The sequence below is a fragment of the Monodon monoceros genome, unplaced genomic scaffold (genome assembly GCF_005190385.1).
Source record: "Monodon monoceros isolate NGI ecotype Baffin Bay Population unplaced genomic scaffold, NGI_Narwhal_1 Super_Scaffold_10, whole genome shotgun sequence".
Taxonomy (NCBI): Eukaryota; Metazoa; Chordata; class Mammalia; order Artiodactyla; family Monodontidae; genus Monodon; species Monodon monoceros.
In genome coordinates, this window is record NW_021703766.1 from 14,371,502 (window position 1) to 14,385,034 (window position 13,533).

The window sequence follows — 13,533 nt, forward strand, 5'->3', positions numbered from 1 at the left end:
TTTTTTTTTTTTTTTTTTTTTGTGGTACGCAGGCCTCTCACTGTTGTGGCCTCTCTCGTTGCGGAGCACAGGCTCCAGACGCGCAGGCTCAGTGGCCATGGCCCACGGGCCCAGCCGCTCCGCGGCATGTGGGATCTTCCCGGACCGGGGCACGAACCCGTGTCTCCTGCATCGGCAGGCGGACTCTCAACCACTGCGCCACCAGCGAAGCCCCAGGTATTATATTTTTTGAAAACTTGTAATTAGTGAATTCATTACCTTGGGTCCATTTTAACTTTTTCACATTGTACTGTATACCTATTAGTATTTTTCCTTTTAACTTATATTGATGGACTTCCCTGGTGGCGGAGTGGTTGAGAGTCCGCCTGCCAGTGCAGGGGACATGGGTTCAAGCCCTGGTCCGCGAGGATCCCACGTGCCACAGAGCAACCGGCCCATGCGCCACAACTGCTGAGCCTGTGCTCTGGGGCTTGCAAGCCACAGCTGCTGAGCCCATGTGCCACAACTGCTGAGGCCCTGTGCCTGGAGCCCATGCTCTGCAGCGGGGGGAGGGGGGCCACCGCGGTGAGGAGTGGCCCCCGCTCTCCGCAACTGGAGAAAGCCCGTGAGCAGCAAGGAAGACCCAACACAGCCAAAAATAAATAATATAAATTAAAATAAATTTTTAAAATTATATTGAAATTAAAATTTTTTTCTTTTAAATTATATTCTCATACAATAGTTCCAAATGTTGGTTTACAAGCTTGAAGTATAGACAGTTTCATACAAATTATTATGTTTTACAAAATTGCTCTCCAGAAAGATTGTCTTCGGTTACCAAGACTAGAGGCAGTATTTCCTAATGTTTGTTAAATTAATAGGTAGAGATAGGTCTCTTGATGTTATACAAATTAGCACTTCCTTAATTACTAATAAAGAAGAGTATTTTCTAGATATATATTATTATCTGTGTTTCCTTTGGCATGAAGTGTTCATATCCTTTGCATTTTGTCAAATGGAGACTTGGTTTTGGGTTTTCAGGTTAAGTCAGTTTCCTAATACTTTGGATATAAAAGTCATTATAAACTTTTAAAAACTTTTATTGAAGTATAGTTGATTTACAATGCTGTGTTAATTTCTGCTGTACAGCAAAGTGATTTAAGTTACACATATATACCTCCTTTTTCATATTCTTTTCCATTATGTATAAACTTTTTTTACAACTTAAATTTTGGTCTTATTTTGTTTTGATTTTTATTTATGAAACTTCATAAAATGTAAATAATCAACCTAAAAATCACATCCCTGATATCTCTTTAAAGTGTTTTTACAATTCTATTTTAGCATGAAACTGGATTTTTATTCTGCATTAAGAATATGTTTCTAGGGCTTCCCTGGTGGCGCAGTGGTTGAGAGTCCGCCTGCCGATGCAGGGGACACGGGTTTGTGCCCCGGTCTGGGGAGATCCCACATGCCGCGGAGCGGCTGGGCCCATGAGCCATGGCCGCTGAGCCTGTGCGTCCGGAGCCTGTGCTCCGCAACAGGAGAGGCCGCAACAGTGAAAAGCCCGCGTACCGCAAAAAAAAAAAAAAAAAAAAAGAAAAGAATATGTTTCTATGCGCACATATACACAGTGGGGAAATGTGCAACACTGAAACAAAGTCAAGGAATCATTTATTTTACCAAAATGTTTAGGGTAGAAATGTTTAATAGATGGAGAGAGTTAAACCTAAACCTAAGAATAATTTCTTTCTGTCCTAAACAAACCTTCTATCCTCCAGTAGGTCAGCTCATTCTTTGCTGTTCTTGGTTTTATGGGTTTTGTTTTTTGTTTTTGCCTTGAAACAAGCACAATTACATTGAGAGTGTGATTAGGACCATAATTAAATTAAACCTTGAATGTGTAGAGAAGGAGAAATAAGGCCAAGAAGCTATTTACACAGGGCAGTAATTAAATTAATTTAGGAGCTAGCGGGCTTTGTAAAGAAGCAGGTGCAGCCAAACTCAAGGCCTCCGTGTAGAATTAGCGATGACAGAATAGGAGTGTTATTTGAGAAATAAGTATGTAATGGGAACCTAGAGCAGGGAGGTGCCATAATGCCAGAGGAAGCCAGGAAAGAAGTTAGACCTTGATGGCTTGAGGTTAAGCATGCTGAGACCCCTTTCCCCAAATCCAACAGCCATTTTATCTTAGCTTCTCCTTAGGAATTATGCATCAGGAAAGCAAAGAAGAATGCTAGAAATGTATTCCTATTAGAAGAGCACTAAAGATTTGGAAGCCACCAGATTAGAGTCTCAGGAGGAATTTACCAGTGGAGGGGGCATAGCCGTTATACTTCCCCGAGTCAAGGGCATCTTTTATTGCTTGGGTAACTTCAGGATCTGTAGGCAGGTTTCCAAACACAGTAGGGTCCCCTTTTCACGGGAAAAAAAAAAAAGAACCGCCAAGAGGTTATTCTTCCATGCCCAGTGCCCAGACCCACCCTCCACTTCCATCCTCTCCAACCAACCCATGAGGATGGGGGTGGGAGGAACAATGCCTGCCTCTCGGTCAAGTGTCTCCAACTCACCAATTGACAGAGCAATCATGGTCTTGTTTGGATTTGGCTTCACCTTCATGCTGTCCACAATGGCCCGGATGGGATTGAAAGTTTTGTTGGACATGTCCGAGGGCCTCACGGACCATCTGGCCTTCCTGCCTTTCATTTTTCCCGGCACAGAGCTTCTCCCAGGGATGTTGACATGCACATCCAGCACTGAGGGGAGGTTGCCATGGTCGTGTAACTGAATCATGTATGGGTCCATCACTAACAAAGACTATGGGGAAAAAAAGGGGTCGCTGTGACACTAAGAACAGACATCATCCTGGGGGGGCTACAGTTGGACCAAAACATTGGGGTGATTTCACCAGACATCTCTTTCCAAACTCCTTTCTCATGTAAAGTAGCTTTGTTATGAATGTGGGAAGTTTTAAGACTTTTCCCTGAGAAGGAAAATAAGCAAGAGCCCATTCTACAATATTAGCTGAGAGCGTTCCATCAAATACTTACCTACTGTGAGATTCGCTGTGTGCAACTGTAATCCCCATGAAAATTTAACCATGCTCTCAGTGAAACCAAGGAAAAATGACATGAGAACTGTTAAACAATGAAAGCATATGTGTTCCTTCCTTTCCATGCAAGTGTTCCTCCCTAACACTTCAACAGACTGTGTCTTGTCCTGTGCAAAGAAGAACCAGGAAGAACCACTCCAACATTGTTAGAAATTTAGTGTTAATATCGTCATTAGTAAAAATAAAGCCCTATTCCATAAGCATCTTACTGTCCTGTGGATAAAGAAGTCAATACACCACAAAGAAAAAAGTGCGCACTCCAAATCACCGTCACCAGATTAGCTGAGGCTTGAGATTTTACCTTCTGGGTAAAGGAGAAGCAGCTTCCAAGTAGCCAAACCAGGAAGTCGTCTTAGTTCTTTGGCAAGTTACAGTGACAGTGAATTCAGATGCAACCTCTGACTCCTGAAATAGTCCCCCAAATGGGCGTTGGGCCTGAAACTTTCATGCTATTGGTTCAGGTGAGAACTGAGCAGCCAGCCCTCCTCTTCCCTCCCCTCCCCACTTTTTGCTTCTTTTTACCTCTAACCCTGCCTCCACCTCCACCACCAAATCAGGAATTTGAACTGGCTCTGTGTTAACTCTTTCCGCGTACTTTGTGAGATGTTTGAAAGGACTGTCAGAGAGGTAGTTAGGATTACAGTTGGTAACTTCTGTTAAAACTTTTTTGTTACAAAACAATCTATTAAAATTTCAATAGTACAGAAACATATAGAGTAAAAAGTGAGAGTCTTGCTATCTGTATGTTCCATTCTCACTCCCAGGGCCAGGCGGTTGTAATGATTTGGCCATTTCTATCCATTCACCAAGATGGATAGATGATAGTAGATCAATTGATCTACAGATGATAGATAGATAGATAGACAGATGATAGACTAGATGACAGATACATAGTTACAGAATTTTATGTATTTTCAAAACACAGCTGAGATCATGCTCTACAACTTATCGGGCAGCATGCTTATTTACTTCCTACATCTTGGGCTCCTTTCCTTGTCAGTCCACAAAGTTCTACTCCAGCTGGAACACACTGCACAGTTAGAGTAAACTAAGGCTTCCTCCATAAATATCTTAAAAGTACATGGTCTCCAAGGCAACCAAAACCTGTGCAATTGTGAATTCTCCTTCATTTTCCTGTTGTGGAGCTACTGGAAAAATAAGATGTCAGGTGAGATCTAAATAAAAAACTTTGCTAAGCAAGCACAGCAGAGATCTCAGCATTCCTGTGAGCCTATGAAAAGTACCACCCACCCAAGGGTTAAGAGGAGCCTCAGTGACCCCATGACTCAGATCCTATCTGTTTATTTATTGAGAGACAAAGAGTTGTTACATAAGCTCCATCTTCTCCAGCTGCTTATCAGTGATTTGAGTCTCCAGTGGGGTTGAATAACCTTTTATTTCTCTGGTCCTTCTATCTCTTAGTGCTTTGAAAGACTTACCTAATGCACTCTCTTCCCCACTCCAGTGAAGTGAGCATTTACCACTTCATCTCACCAGTGGAGAAGCAGAAGCACCAGGTAAGGGCAGGAAGCCAGTCAGGTCAAAGAGAATTTAGGTTCTGAAGCTCTGAGCCCTGAGCTAGCTAATCCAGACTGCTCTGCTTCAAAAAGCTATGTCTACAACATCTAAAAAGACAGAAAAGGAAAGGCTTAAGTCAGCTCTGCTCTTCGGCACCCTATAGCAAAAAGTGAATGGCTTGTTTTACTAAATGCAGTGAAACATTATACAGAAAGAAGTATACTTCACAGGCTGGACGGACTGCCCTTGGTTAAGTTGCCAAGTGAGAACATGGTGTTATTTCCAAAGCACACAGATTTTGTCAAGAGAGAAGACCACTCTTTCCTAAATGCTTTTATTCCACCACCGCCGCCATTTAAAATATAACATGTAAAATATAACATGTATGTGCTGGAGAAAATCAGAAAAAATTAAAAGCATTTATAATCCACCACCACTCTTAATACATTAGTCTTACTTTTCCCCCACAAAGTTTGGATCTTGTTCTATATACATAGTTTTAAAATTTATATAACATAAAGTTCACCATTTCAAAGTGTAGGATTCAGTGATTTTTTTAGTTCATTCACAACACTGTGCAACCATCACCACCATCTAATTCCAAGGCATTTTCATTGCTCCAGAGAGAAACTCCATACCCACGAACTAGCCCCTCCCCACTTCCCGCCTGCCAGTCTCCCACAACCACTACTTTCTGTCTCCATGGATTTGCCTATTCCTGACGTTTCATACAAATGGAATCATAAGTTATCTTTTTTTTTTTTTTTTTCGGTACGCGGGCCTCTCACTGTTGTGGCCTCTCCCGTTGCAGAGCACAGGCTCCGGACGCGCAGACTCAGCGGCCATGGCTCACGGGCCCAGCCGCTCCACGGCATGTGGGATCTTCCCAGACCGGGGCATGAAGATCCCACATGGATGAACTTTGAAAAATATTTGCCAAGTGAAAGAAGTCAGACACAAAAAAAAATAAAAAAAATAAAAAAAAATAAAAAAAAAGAAGTCAGACACAAAAGATAACATATTGGGGCTTCCCTGGTGGCGCAGTGGTTGAGAGTCCGCCTGCCGATGCAGGGTATGCGGGTTCGTGCCCCGGTCGGGGAGGATCCCACGTGCCGCGGAGCAGCTGGGCCCGTGAGCCATGGCCGCTGGGCCTGCGCGTCCGAAGCCTGTGCTCTGCTGCGGGAGAGGCCACAGCAGTGAGAAGCCCGCGTACCGCAAAAAAAAATATATATATATAATAATAATAATAATTTCATCTATTTATTTTGACATTTAAAAATATTTCTATTAGAAAATTTTAAATTACTATGTGGTTTGCATTCCATTTCTATTGAATAATGTTCTGTAGCTTGCTTTTTTTTTTTTAACATCTTTATTGGAGTATAATTGCTTTACAATGGTGTGTTAGTTTCTGCTGTATAACAAAGTGAATCAGCTATATGCATATGTATATCCCCATATCCCCTCCCTCTTGCATCTCCCTCCCACCCTCCTGATCCCACCCCTCTAGGCGGTCACAAAGCACTGAGCTGATCTCCCTGTGCTATGCGGCTGCTTCCCACTAGCTAGCTATTTTACATTTGGTAGGGTATATATGTCAATGCTACTCTCTCACTTCGTCCCAGCTTACCCTTCCCTCTCCCCGTGTCCTCAAGTCCATTCTCTATGTCTGCATCTTTATTCCTGTCCTGCCCCTAGGTTCATTAGAACCTTTTTTTTTTTTTTTTTTTAGTTGCCATGTATATGTGTTAGCATACGGTATTTTTCTCTTTCTGGCTTCACTCTGTATGACAGACTCTAGGTCCATCCACCTCACTACAAATAACTCAACTTTGTTTCTTTTTATGGCTGAATAATATTCCATCGTATATATGTGCCACATCTTCTTTATCCGTTCATCTGTCTATGGACAGCTTGGTTGCTTCCATGTCCTGGCTACTGTAAATAGAGCTGCAGTGAACATTGTGGTGCATGACTCTTTTTGAATTATGGTTTTCTCAGGGTATATGCCCAGCAGTGGGATTGCTGGGTCATATGGTAGTTCTATTTGTAGTTTTTTAAGGAACCTCCATACTGTTCTCCATAGTGGCTGTATCAATTTACATTCCCACCAACAGTGTAGGAGGGTTCCCTTTTCTCCACACCCTCTCCAGCATTTATTGTTTGTAGATTTTTTAATGATGGCCATTCTGACTGGTGTGAGGTGATACCTCATTGTAGTTTTGATTTGCATTTCTCTAATGATTATATAGCTTGCTTTTTAAAAAGTCTTAATTATATGTTGTGTGGCCATTCTTTCCATTTTCGTACATAGAGATCAACTTAATTCCTTTTAATGGCTACATAGTGTTCAGTTAACCATTCCACTTTTGTTGGCTATGCGGCAGCTTCCAATTTTTCTTTCTATTACAAATAAATCATATTGAACACACATTCTTTATGACTGGGAATTTTTATGAATATCCTGTAATTTGTGGGATAATTTCCTAGAGGAAGAATCACATTTCAAACACTGATAGACCTGCCAATTGATCAAATAATAGACTATAGGGAGAAGAAACAACACAAATATGTCTTATTTTGACAACCTCTTGGAGTTCAGACCAGCTGTCAGAACAACATATCCTGCTTGAGAAGTGACACAGGGAATCAACTGAATGTTATAGCAGTGGTTCTCCAGATGGAAAGAATCTCAGAGATTAAGACCTCCTCTTGATATTGGCCTTTGCAAGAGTTAAGTCAGGCAAGGATGCGATTGTCTCAATGTTAGAAGCTATTGCCACTCAAGGTTTAGACTTTCAAAGATCCCAGCTACACTGGAGACTCAGGTTCAACTTGCCCTCCCACACACACAGACAATAGGCTTGATGTCCTGTTCCCACCTCGACATTATAAACCGGGAGCCTTAGGTTATTCAGATTGATAATCCCTCCTGGGGCGGCAGCAGTGTCAGCTCATCTATATCTCTGGTTTTCAGTCCTTCTCATTGCTTGGCCCCTGGGGCATTCCATTTTTATCTTTGGAGCTCAGTTAGGTATTTTGTTATATTTAACCCAACATTTTTAGATATTTTTATAACTGGAGATCTTCCAGGTCCTCCTGACCTCAATACCACCAAAAATGAAAGTCTCTCCTCGTTAATTTGAAATGTCACCTTTATCCTGTACTAAATTCTTCTATCTTCCTAACCCTTTATGGAATACTATATTCTAGAATGAAAAATTTTACAGTTCTTGATATGCATTGGCAGCTTCCTTTCCGAATGGCCAATAACCTTCCTATCGGTAATTGTTGGCAAACCCTGGGAATTATTTTCCACAAAAATCTTTGCCAAATTGATTGATAGGAAAAAAGGATATTAAAGGTTGCCGTTATTTCTGTTCCTTTATATTCTAGTGAGGGCAGTCATTTCTCATGATTTAATATTAGCTCTTCTCATGTTGTGAATTACCTGTTCACATCCCTCACCTGTCTTGCCCAGGGGCTCAACTTTTTCTTAGGTGAGACCTGGACAGAGGAAGCCACCGCAAGGCAACAAAACAGCCGCACTGAGATCACTGGCCCAGCCTCCTCTGTCTCAACCCAGCTGGCTCAGACTCCGGTTTACAGATCAAAGAACAGTGAGTAGCACGGGGTTTGGGCAGGTGGTCCTGCAAATAGCGCAGCTGACGCAGAACCAGCAGGGCCGAGGGGGTGTGAAGGGGACAGGTGCTCTGTATCAGAAGGTCATCCCCACGGCACGCCCTCATTCAGTAGCTGACAAGCGAACCCAGATCAGACGGGAAAACAGACAAAGCAAACAAGTTTTGGTCACACCCTTCTTCTGTAGCTCATGTTTTCTCTCAATAGAAAGCTGAGGGGGGAAAACAAAAGAGAAGGCCCAACTCTGCTTACGGAGCCTAACTGCCACCAGGTAACCTTCACTGGACAGTCAGGGCCCAGTAAACCATGGAAATACTCACTAAAAGCTACACCAACCAGCCATTAAGGCTTTCACTTAAAAATTAAACTTGCATTGAGTTTGTTCTTAAGTATAACACTATTGTGTTTGCCATAGAAAAGTGTTTCTATGTGTGTGGTAAAAAAACACATAACGTTAAATTTGCCATCTTCATCATTTTTAAGTGTATAGTTCGGCAGTGTTAAGTATATTCACTTTGTTGCACAGCAGATCTCCAGAACTTGTTCATTTTGCAAATCTGAAACTCTATACCCGTTAAACACTAATTCTCCCTCTCCCTTCCCCACAGCCCTTGGCAACCACCTTTCTACTTTCTACCTTTCTATTTTCTGACAGGAAAGTATTTTAAAAATAGTTACACCACCCAGAGATAACCACTGTTAACCATCTTGCCCATAATTAATATTTTGAAATATTTTTTTTTCCTAGGGGTATACCCACAGGCTTTCTATATCAGAATCTGGTTTTCCACGAGTCTCTTTTTACATGATATTGTGATCTTCCTAAGACTGTAAAAATTTTTTTGAATTTCTTTTTAGGGATCGCCTAAAACCCTGGGTCTCACTTTTTTTTTTTTTTTTTTTTTTTTGCGGTAAGCGGGCCTCTCACTGCTGTGGCCTCTCCCGTTGCGGAGCACAGGCTCCGGACGCGCAGGCTCAGTGGCCATGGCTCACGGGCCCAGCCGCTCCACGGCATGTGGGATCTTCCCGGACCGGGGCACGAACCCGTGTCCCCTGCACTGGCAGGCGGACTCTCAACAACTGCGCCACCAGGGAAGCCCAGGGTCTCCCATTTTTATACATCTCTTTCCACATCCTTTTTTTCTTGACCCAGGCATAAGAGTTTATGCTCACTGGGTATCTATCCCATACCTAGCACTGTTTGATATGCTCTACCCAAATCAACTCATAATCCTCATCTACATCCCAGAAGTAGGGCCTGTTTCACCTCCACTTTACAGATGAAAACGAGTCCCACAGTAGTGAGTGGTGAGTTGCAGTTCCAGTTTCGCCATCCAGCTCCAGATCCCATTACAGAAGTCTGCCCCATTTTATTTTTTAATTTTTTAAAATTTTTTATCAATTTTATTTATTTATTTATTTTTGGCTGCGTTGGCTCTTCGTTGCTGTGCGCGGGCTTTCTCTAGTTGTGGCGAGGGGGGCTACTCTTTCGTTGTGTGCGCGGGCTTCTCATCGCGGTGGCTTCTCTTGTTGCGGAGCACGGGCTCTAGGTGCGCAGGCTTCAATAGTTGTGGCTCACGGGCTGTAGAGTGCAGGCCCAGTAGCTGTGGCGCACGGGCTTAGTTGCTTCATGGCATGTGGGATCTTCTCGGACCAGGGCTCGAACCCATGTCCCATGCATTGGCAGGCGGACTCTTAAACACTGCACCACCAGGGAAGCCCTGCCCCACTTTAGAGGACCAAGTGAGTTGAGAAATACAGTCCTTTCTTTCCTAAATAGAAAAAAATTAAAATAGTAAAAAGAAAAAAAAATAAACATGGAGAGTTGCTGGGGCTAACTTTAAGAAAATAATGAATGAACTGTGTGGATTAAGCATGAAGGATTCACCTGCCTTTTATTGCTTATAATTAGTTACTTTGTAACTTTTCATCCTGAACCATTCCCAATGATCACTCATCTGTTGGGTACAGAGGAATGCATATGTTTTAACTCCCCTGGTGGATAGTAAGCTCCCTGAGGAAGTACCAGGTGGGGAGCATTCCTTATACTTCCCTACATCCTCCTTCAGGTCTGGCGTGGTGACTTTAACAGCCATACTCAATACTTGCTCGCCAGTTGGCAGTGAATAGTACATAAACCAGAGGGAAAGGAATGGCAGGAGAGGTGGTCAAATGAGAGGAAACCCAAGCCTTTGTACAGTTATAGAAGAGGAGGTGAGGAATTCAGGTCCTAGTTTGTTCCCACTTTCACCATCTCATGTAATTAAAAACAAAAAAACCCCCGCAAACAAACCACAGACCTGTGAGCTAGACAGATAGAAGGCTATCAGAACAGATAGGTGAACCTGGTTGAGCTTTTTAAATTTAAAGTAAACTTTTTTATTTTAGAATAGATTTAGAGGGACTTCCCTGGTGGCGCAGTGGTTAAGAATCTGCCTGCCAATGCAGGGAACGGGGGTTCGAGCCCTGGTCTGGGAAGATCCCACATGCTGTGGAGCAACTAAGCCAGCTAGCCACAACTACTGAGCCTGCGTACCACAACTACTGAAGCCTGCGCGCCTAGATCCCGTGCTCTGCAACAAGAGAAGCCACCACAATGAGAAGCCTGTGCACTGCAATGAAGAGTAGCCCCGCTCGCTGCAACTAGAGAAAGCCCACCCGCAGCAATGAAGACCCAACGCAGCCAAAAATTAATAAATAAATAAATTTATTAAAAAAAAACTTGTATAGAATAGATTTACAGAAAAGTTGTGAAGATAATACAAAGAGTTCTCACATACACCTCACACAGTTTTTCCCGTTTTTAACATCTTATATTACCATGGCATATTCTTAGTCATAACTAAGAAATAAACATTGGTCCATTAAACTTCACCAAACTCCATACTTCACTTGGATTTCACTAGGTTTTCCCACTAACACACTTTTTCTGTTCCAGGGTCCCATCCAGGAGTCCACATTACATGTAGTGGCCATGTCCCCTGAGTCTAATCTAATCTCAAACAGTTTCCTCTAATCTGGGACAGTTTCTCAGACTTCCCTTATTTTTCATGATCTTGGCAGTATTGTGTAGAATGTTCCTCAACTTGGGTTTGTATGATGTTTTTCTCATGGTAAAAGGGAAGACAAGTTGAGCTCTTAATGTTATGGCCACTCACTTCACATCAGGGCTCTAAAGGTTAAAGAGGAAATAAAGCTTTCATCTGTTTGCTGGTTAAAGCACCTGCTTGCTACTTCTCTCATGGAGTTTAGCAAATCGTACCATCCTGTTTGTTTTGTGCTTTGCATAATCATTTAAACCATTCTCCCATTAACTCAGTCATTTCTCTTCAGTCAGAACTTGGAGTTCTTTCATTTGAGGATGGCCAGAACTTCAATCTCACTCCAATTCTTAGCATTCATCAGGAAAGAGTGTCATTTGTACTTACAGGGGGAGTCACCAAGCAAATAAGCTTAGATTCTTGGGAAATGATTCTGTGTTCTTTCCATTCCAATGTTCAGAATAATCTAGAGTCTCAACTATGCTCCAATCCATCAGCCTATCTCTAGACTACAATTTCTCACTATTTTTCTAATAATAAAAATATTATTTTTGGCCTTGTTTTAAAAAATTGAGATATAATTCATATTCCATAAAATTTATCCTTTCCAAGTGTACAATTCACTGGTTTTTAGTATATTTACAATGTTGTACAATCATCACTACCATCTAATTCCAGAACATTGTCATTACTCCAAAAAGAAACCCTGTACCTATTAGCAGTCACTTTCTAGTCCCTCAATCCTGCCTTGCCCCTGGCAACCTTTAATCTATTTTTTATCTCTATGAATTTGCCAATTCTGGACGTTTCCTAGAAATGGAATTGTATAATAGGTAGCCTCTTGCGTCTGACTTCTTCTACTTAGCATAATGTCCTCAAGTTTCATCCATGTTGTAGCAGGTATCAGGATTTCATTCCTTGTATGGCTGAATAATATTTCATTGGATGAAATACAGCACATTTTGTTTATCCATTCATCAGCTGATAGATATTGAGGTTGTTCCTTAACTGATTGTGTTTTGATAGCTGTTCGTTATTTACCAATTGACTCAGCTCCTGGCGTCATACCTTATCTTCCTAATTCTTAATCCCCACTCATGTTTTACCTCCAGGCCCCATGAAAACAGCCAACAGCAGCTATCGCTGAAAACAAATACATGAAAAACACCAAAAAAAACACATCTATAGAAATCATTGCTGATTTTTCTACCATATTCATTCAGTAATTGACTCACAGCTGCTTACTGTGTACCTACTATTTGTTAAGCACTGTTCTAAGTCCTACAGATATAGGGTTCAACAAGACAGATATAGATCCTGCTCTCAGGGTACTACTATTAGTGTCTAATGAAAGACAGACTTTAACCAAATCATTATACAAATAGATATTTAAATGGCTATTAGGATAAGTGCCACAGAGAAGTGCAGAGAGAACATCATGAGTGAGGAGAGAGGTTGAAGGAGCCTTCCCTGAAGAAGCTGTGTTTAAGTTGGGTTGGGAAGATAAGGATTTGGCCAGAAGAAAAGAGAGAGAGAGATTCCAAGCTGTGACACCAGCATGCTGAAAGCCTTGAGGGGCTAGGGGCTTGAGAGGACGTGGTGGGGCACTGTGAATAAGAGGGGAGCAGTGGACAATGAGGCTAGGGAAGTACAGAGGAGTCTCTGACCAGCTTATGCTCATGGAGAAGGTGATCAGAAAATGTAGCACCATCTTCTTACCAAAGAAAAAGGCTTAACACTATTTTCCAACACTCCAGGGCATTTAGAAATTTTTCAAGCTGCTCAAAATTAGGCAATTTTTCTTCCAGTCCTAAGAGGAGCAATTCTGGTCCCAAATCTCATTCTTGCCCATGGGTTACATATCCTAGATATTTTGTTATCCACTGGGATGCTGGATATCTTCCCTTTGTCTCTTCAGATCCACTCTTTGCCCTTCTCCTTTCTCTGTGCCCCAGGAACCTGACTTGCATGGACCCATCAGTGGGATCCCTTGGCCACTGTGGGTCACTGGTAGGAGATCCAAAGTGGGGTCAGGGGTGTATGAGGTCAGCTCCCTTCTGGTTGGGTTTCATCTTCTGAAGACCATAGCTACTATCAGGAGGCTGTCTCCATATAGCCACCCTCTCCAGGTTCTTGTCACCACTTCTTCCCCTTGCCCCCTTAGGCCTCAGTGGGGACAGCTCCCCTGTTGGTTTCTCTAAACCCTATTTATACCTTTTTTTTTTTTTTTTTTTTTTTTTT

General features: G+C 42.2%; 1 protein-coding gene across 3 annotated transcripts in view; it reads right to left on the bottom strand.

Moving 5' to 3' along the window:
- Positions 1-3,476, bottom strand: part of TAT (tyrosine aminotransferase) — a 12,527-nt gene extending 9,051 nt beyond the window's left edge. For 2 of the 3 annotated variants that reach the window (XR_003791446.1, XM_029207994.1), the window contains exons 1-3: positions 3,393-3,476; positions 2,550-2,796; positions 2,290-2,394 (exon numbers count right to left, since the gene is read on the bottom strand). Coding sequence is in view for 2 of the 3 variants with exons in the window: in XM_029207994.1 (XP_029063827.1) it covers positions 2,290-2,394; positions 2,550-2,784 (340 nt within the window). In the remaining variant the exon portion in view is untranslated. Of the gene's footprint in view, positions 1-2,289; positions 2,395-2,549 lie in introns of all 3 variants that reach the window. The other variant, XM_029208004.1, reaches the window with a different exon arrangement.
- Positions 3,477-13,533: the final 10,057 nt, after the last annotated feature.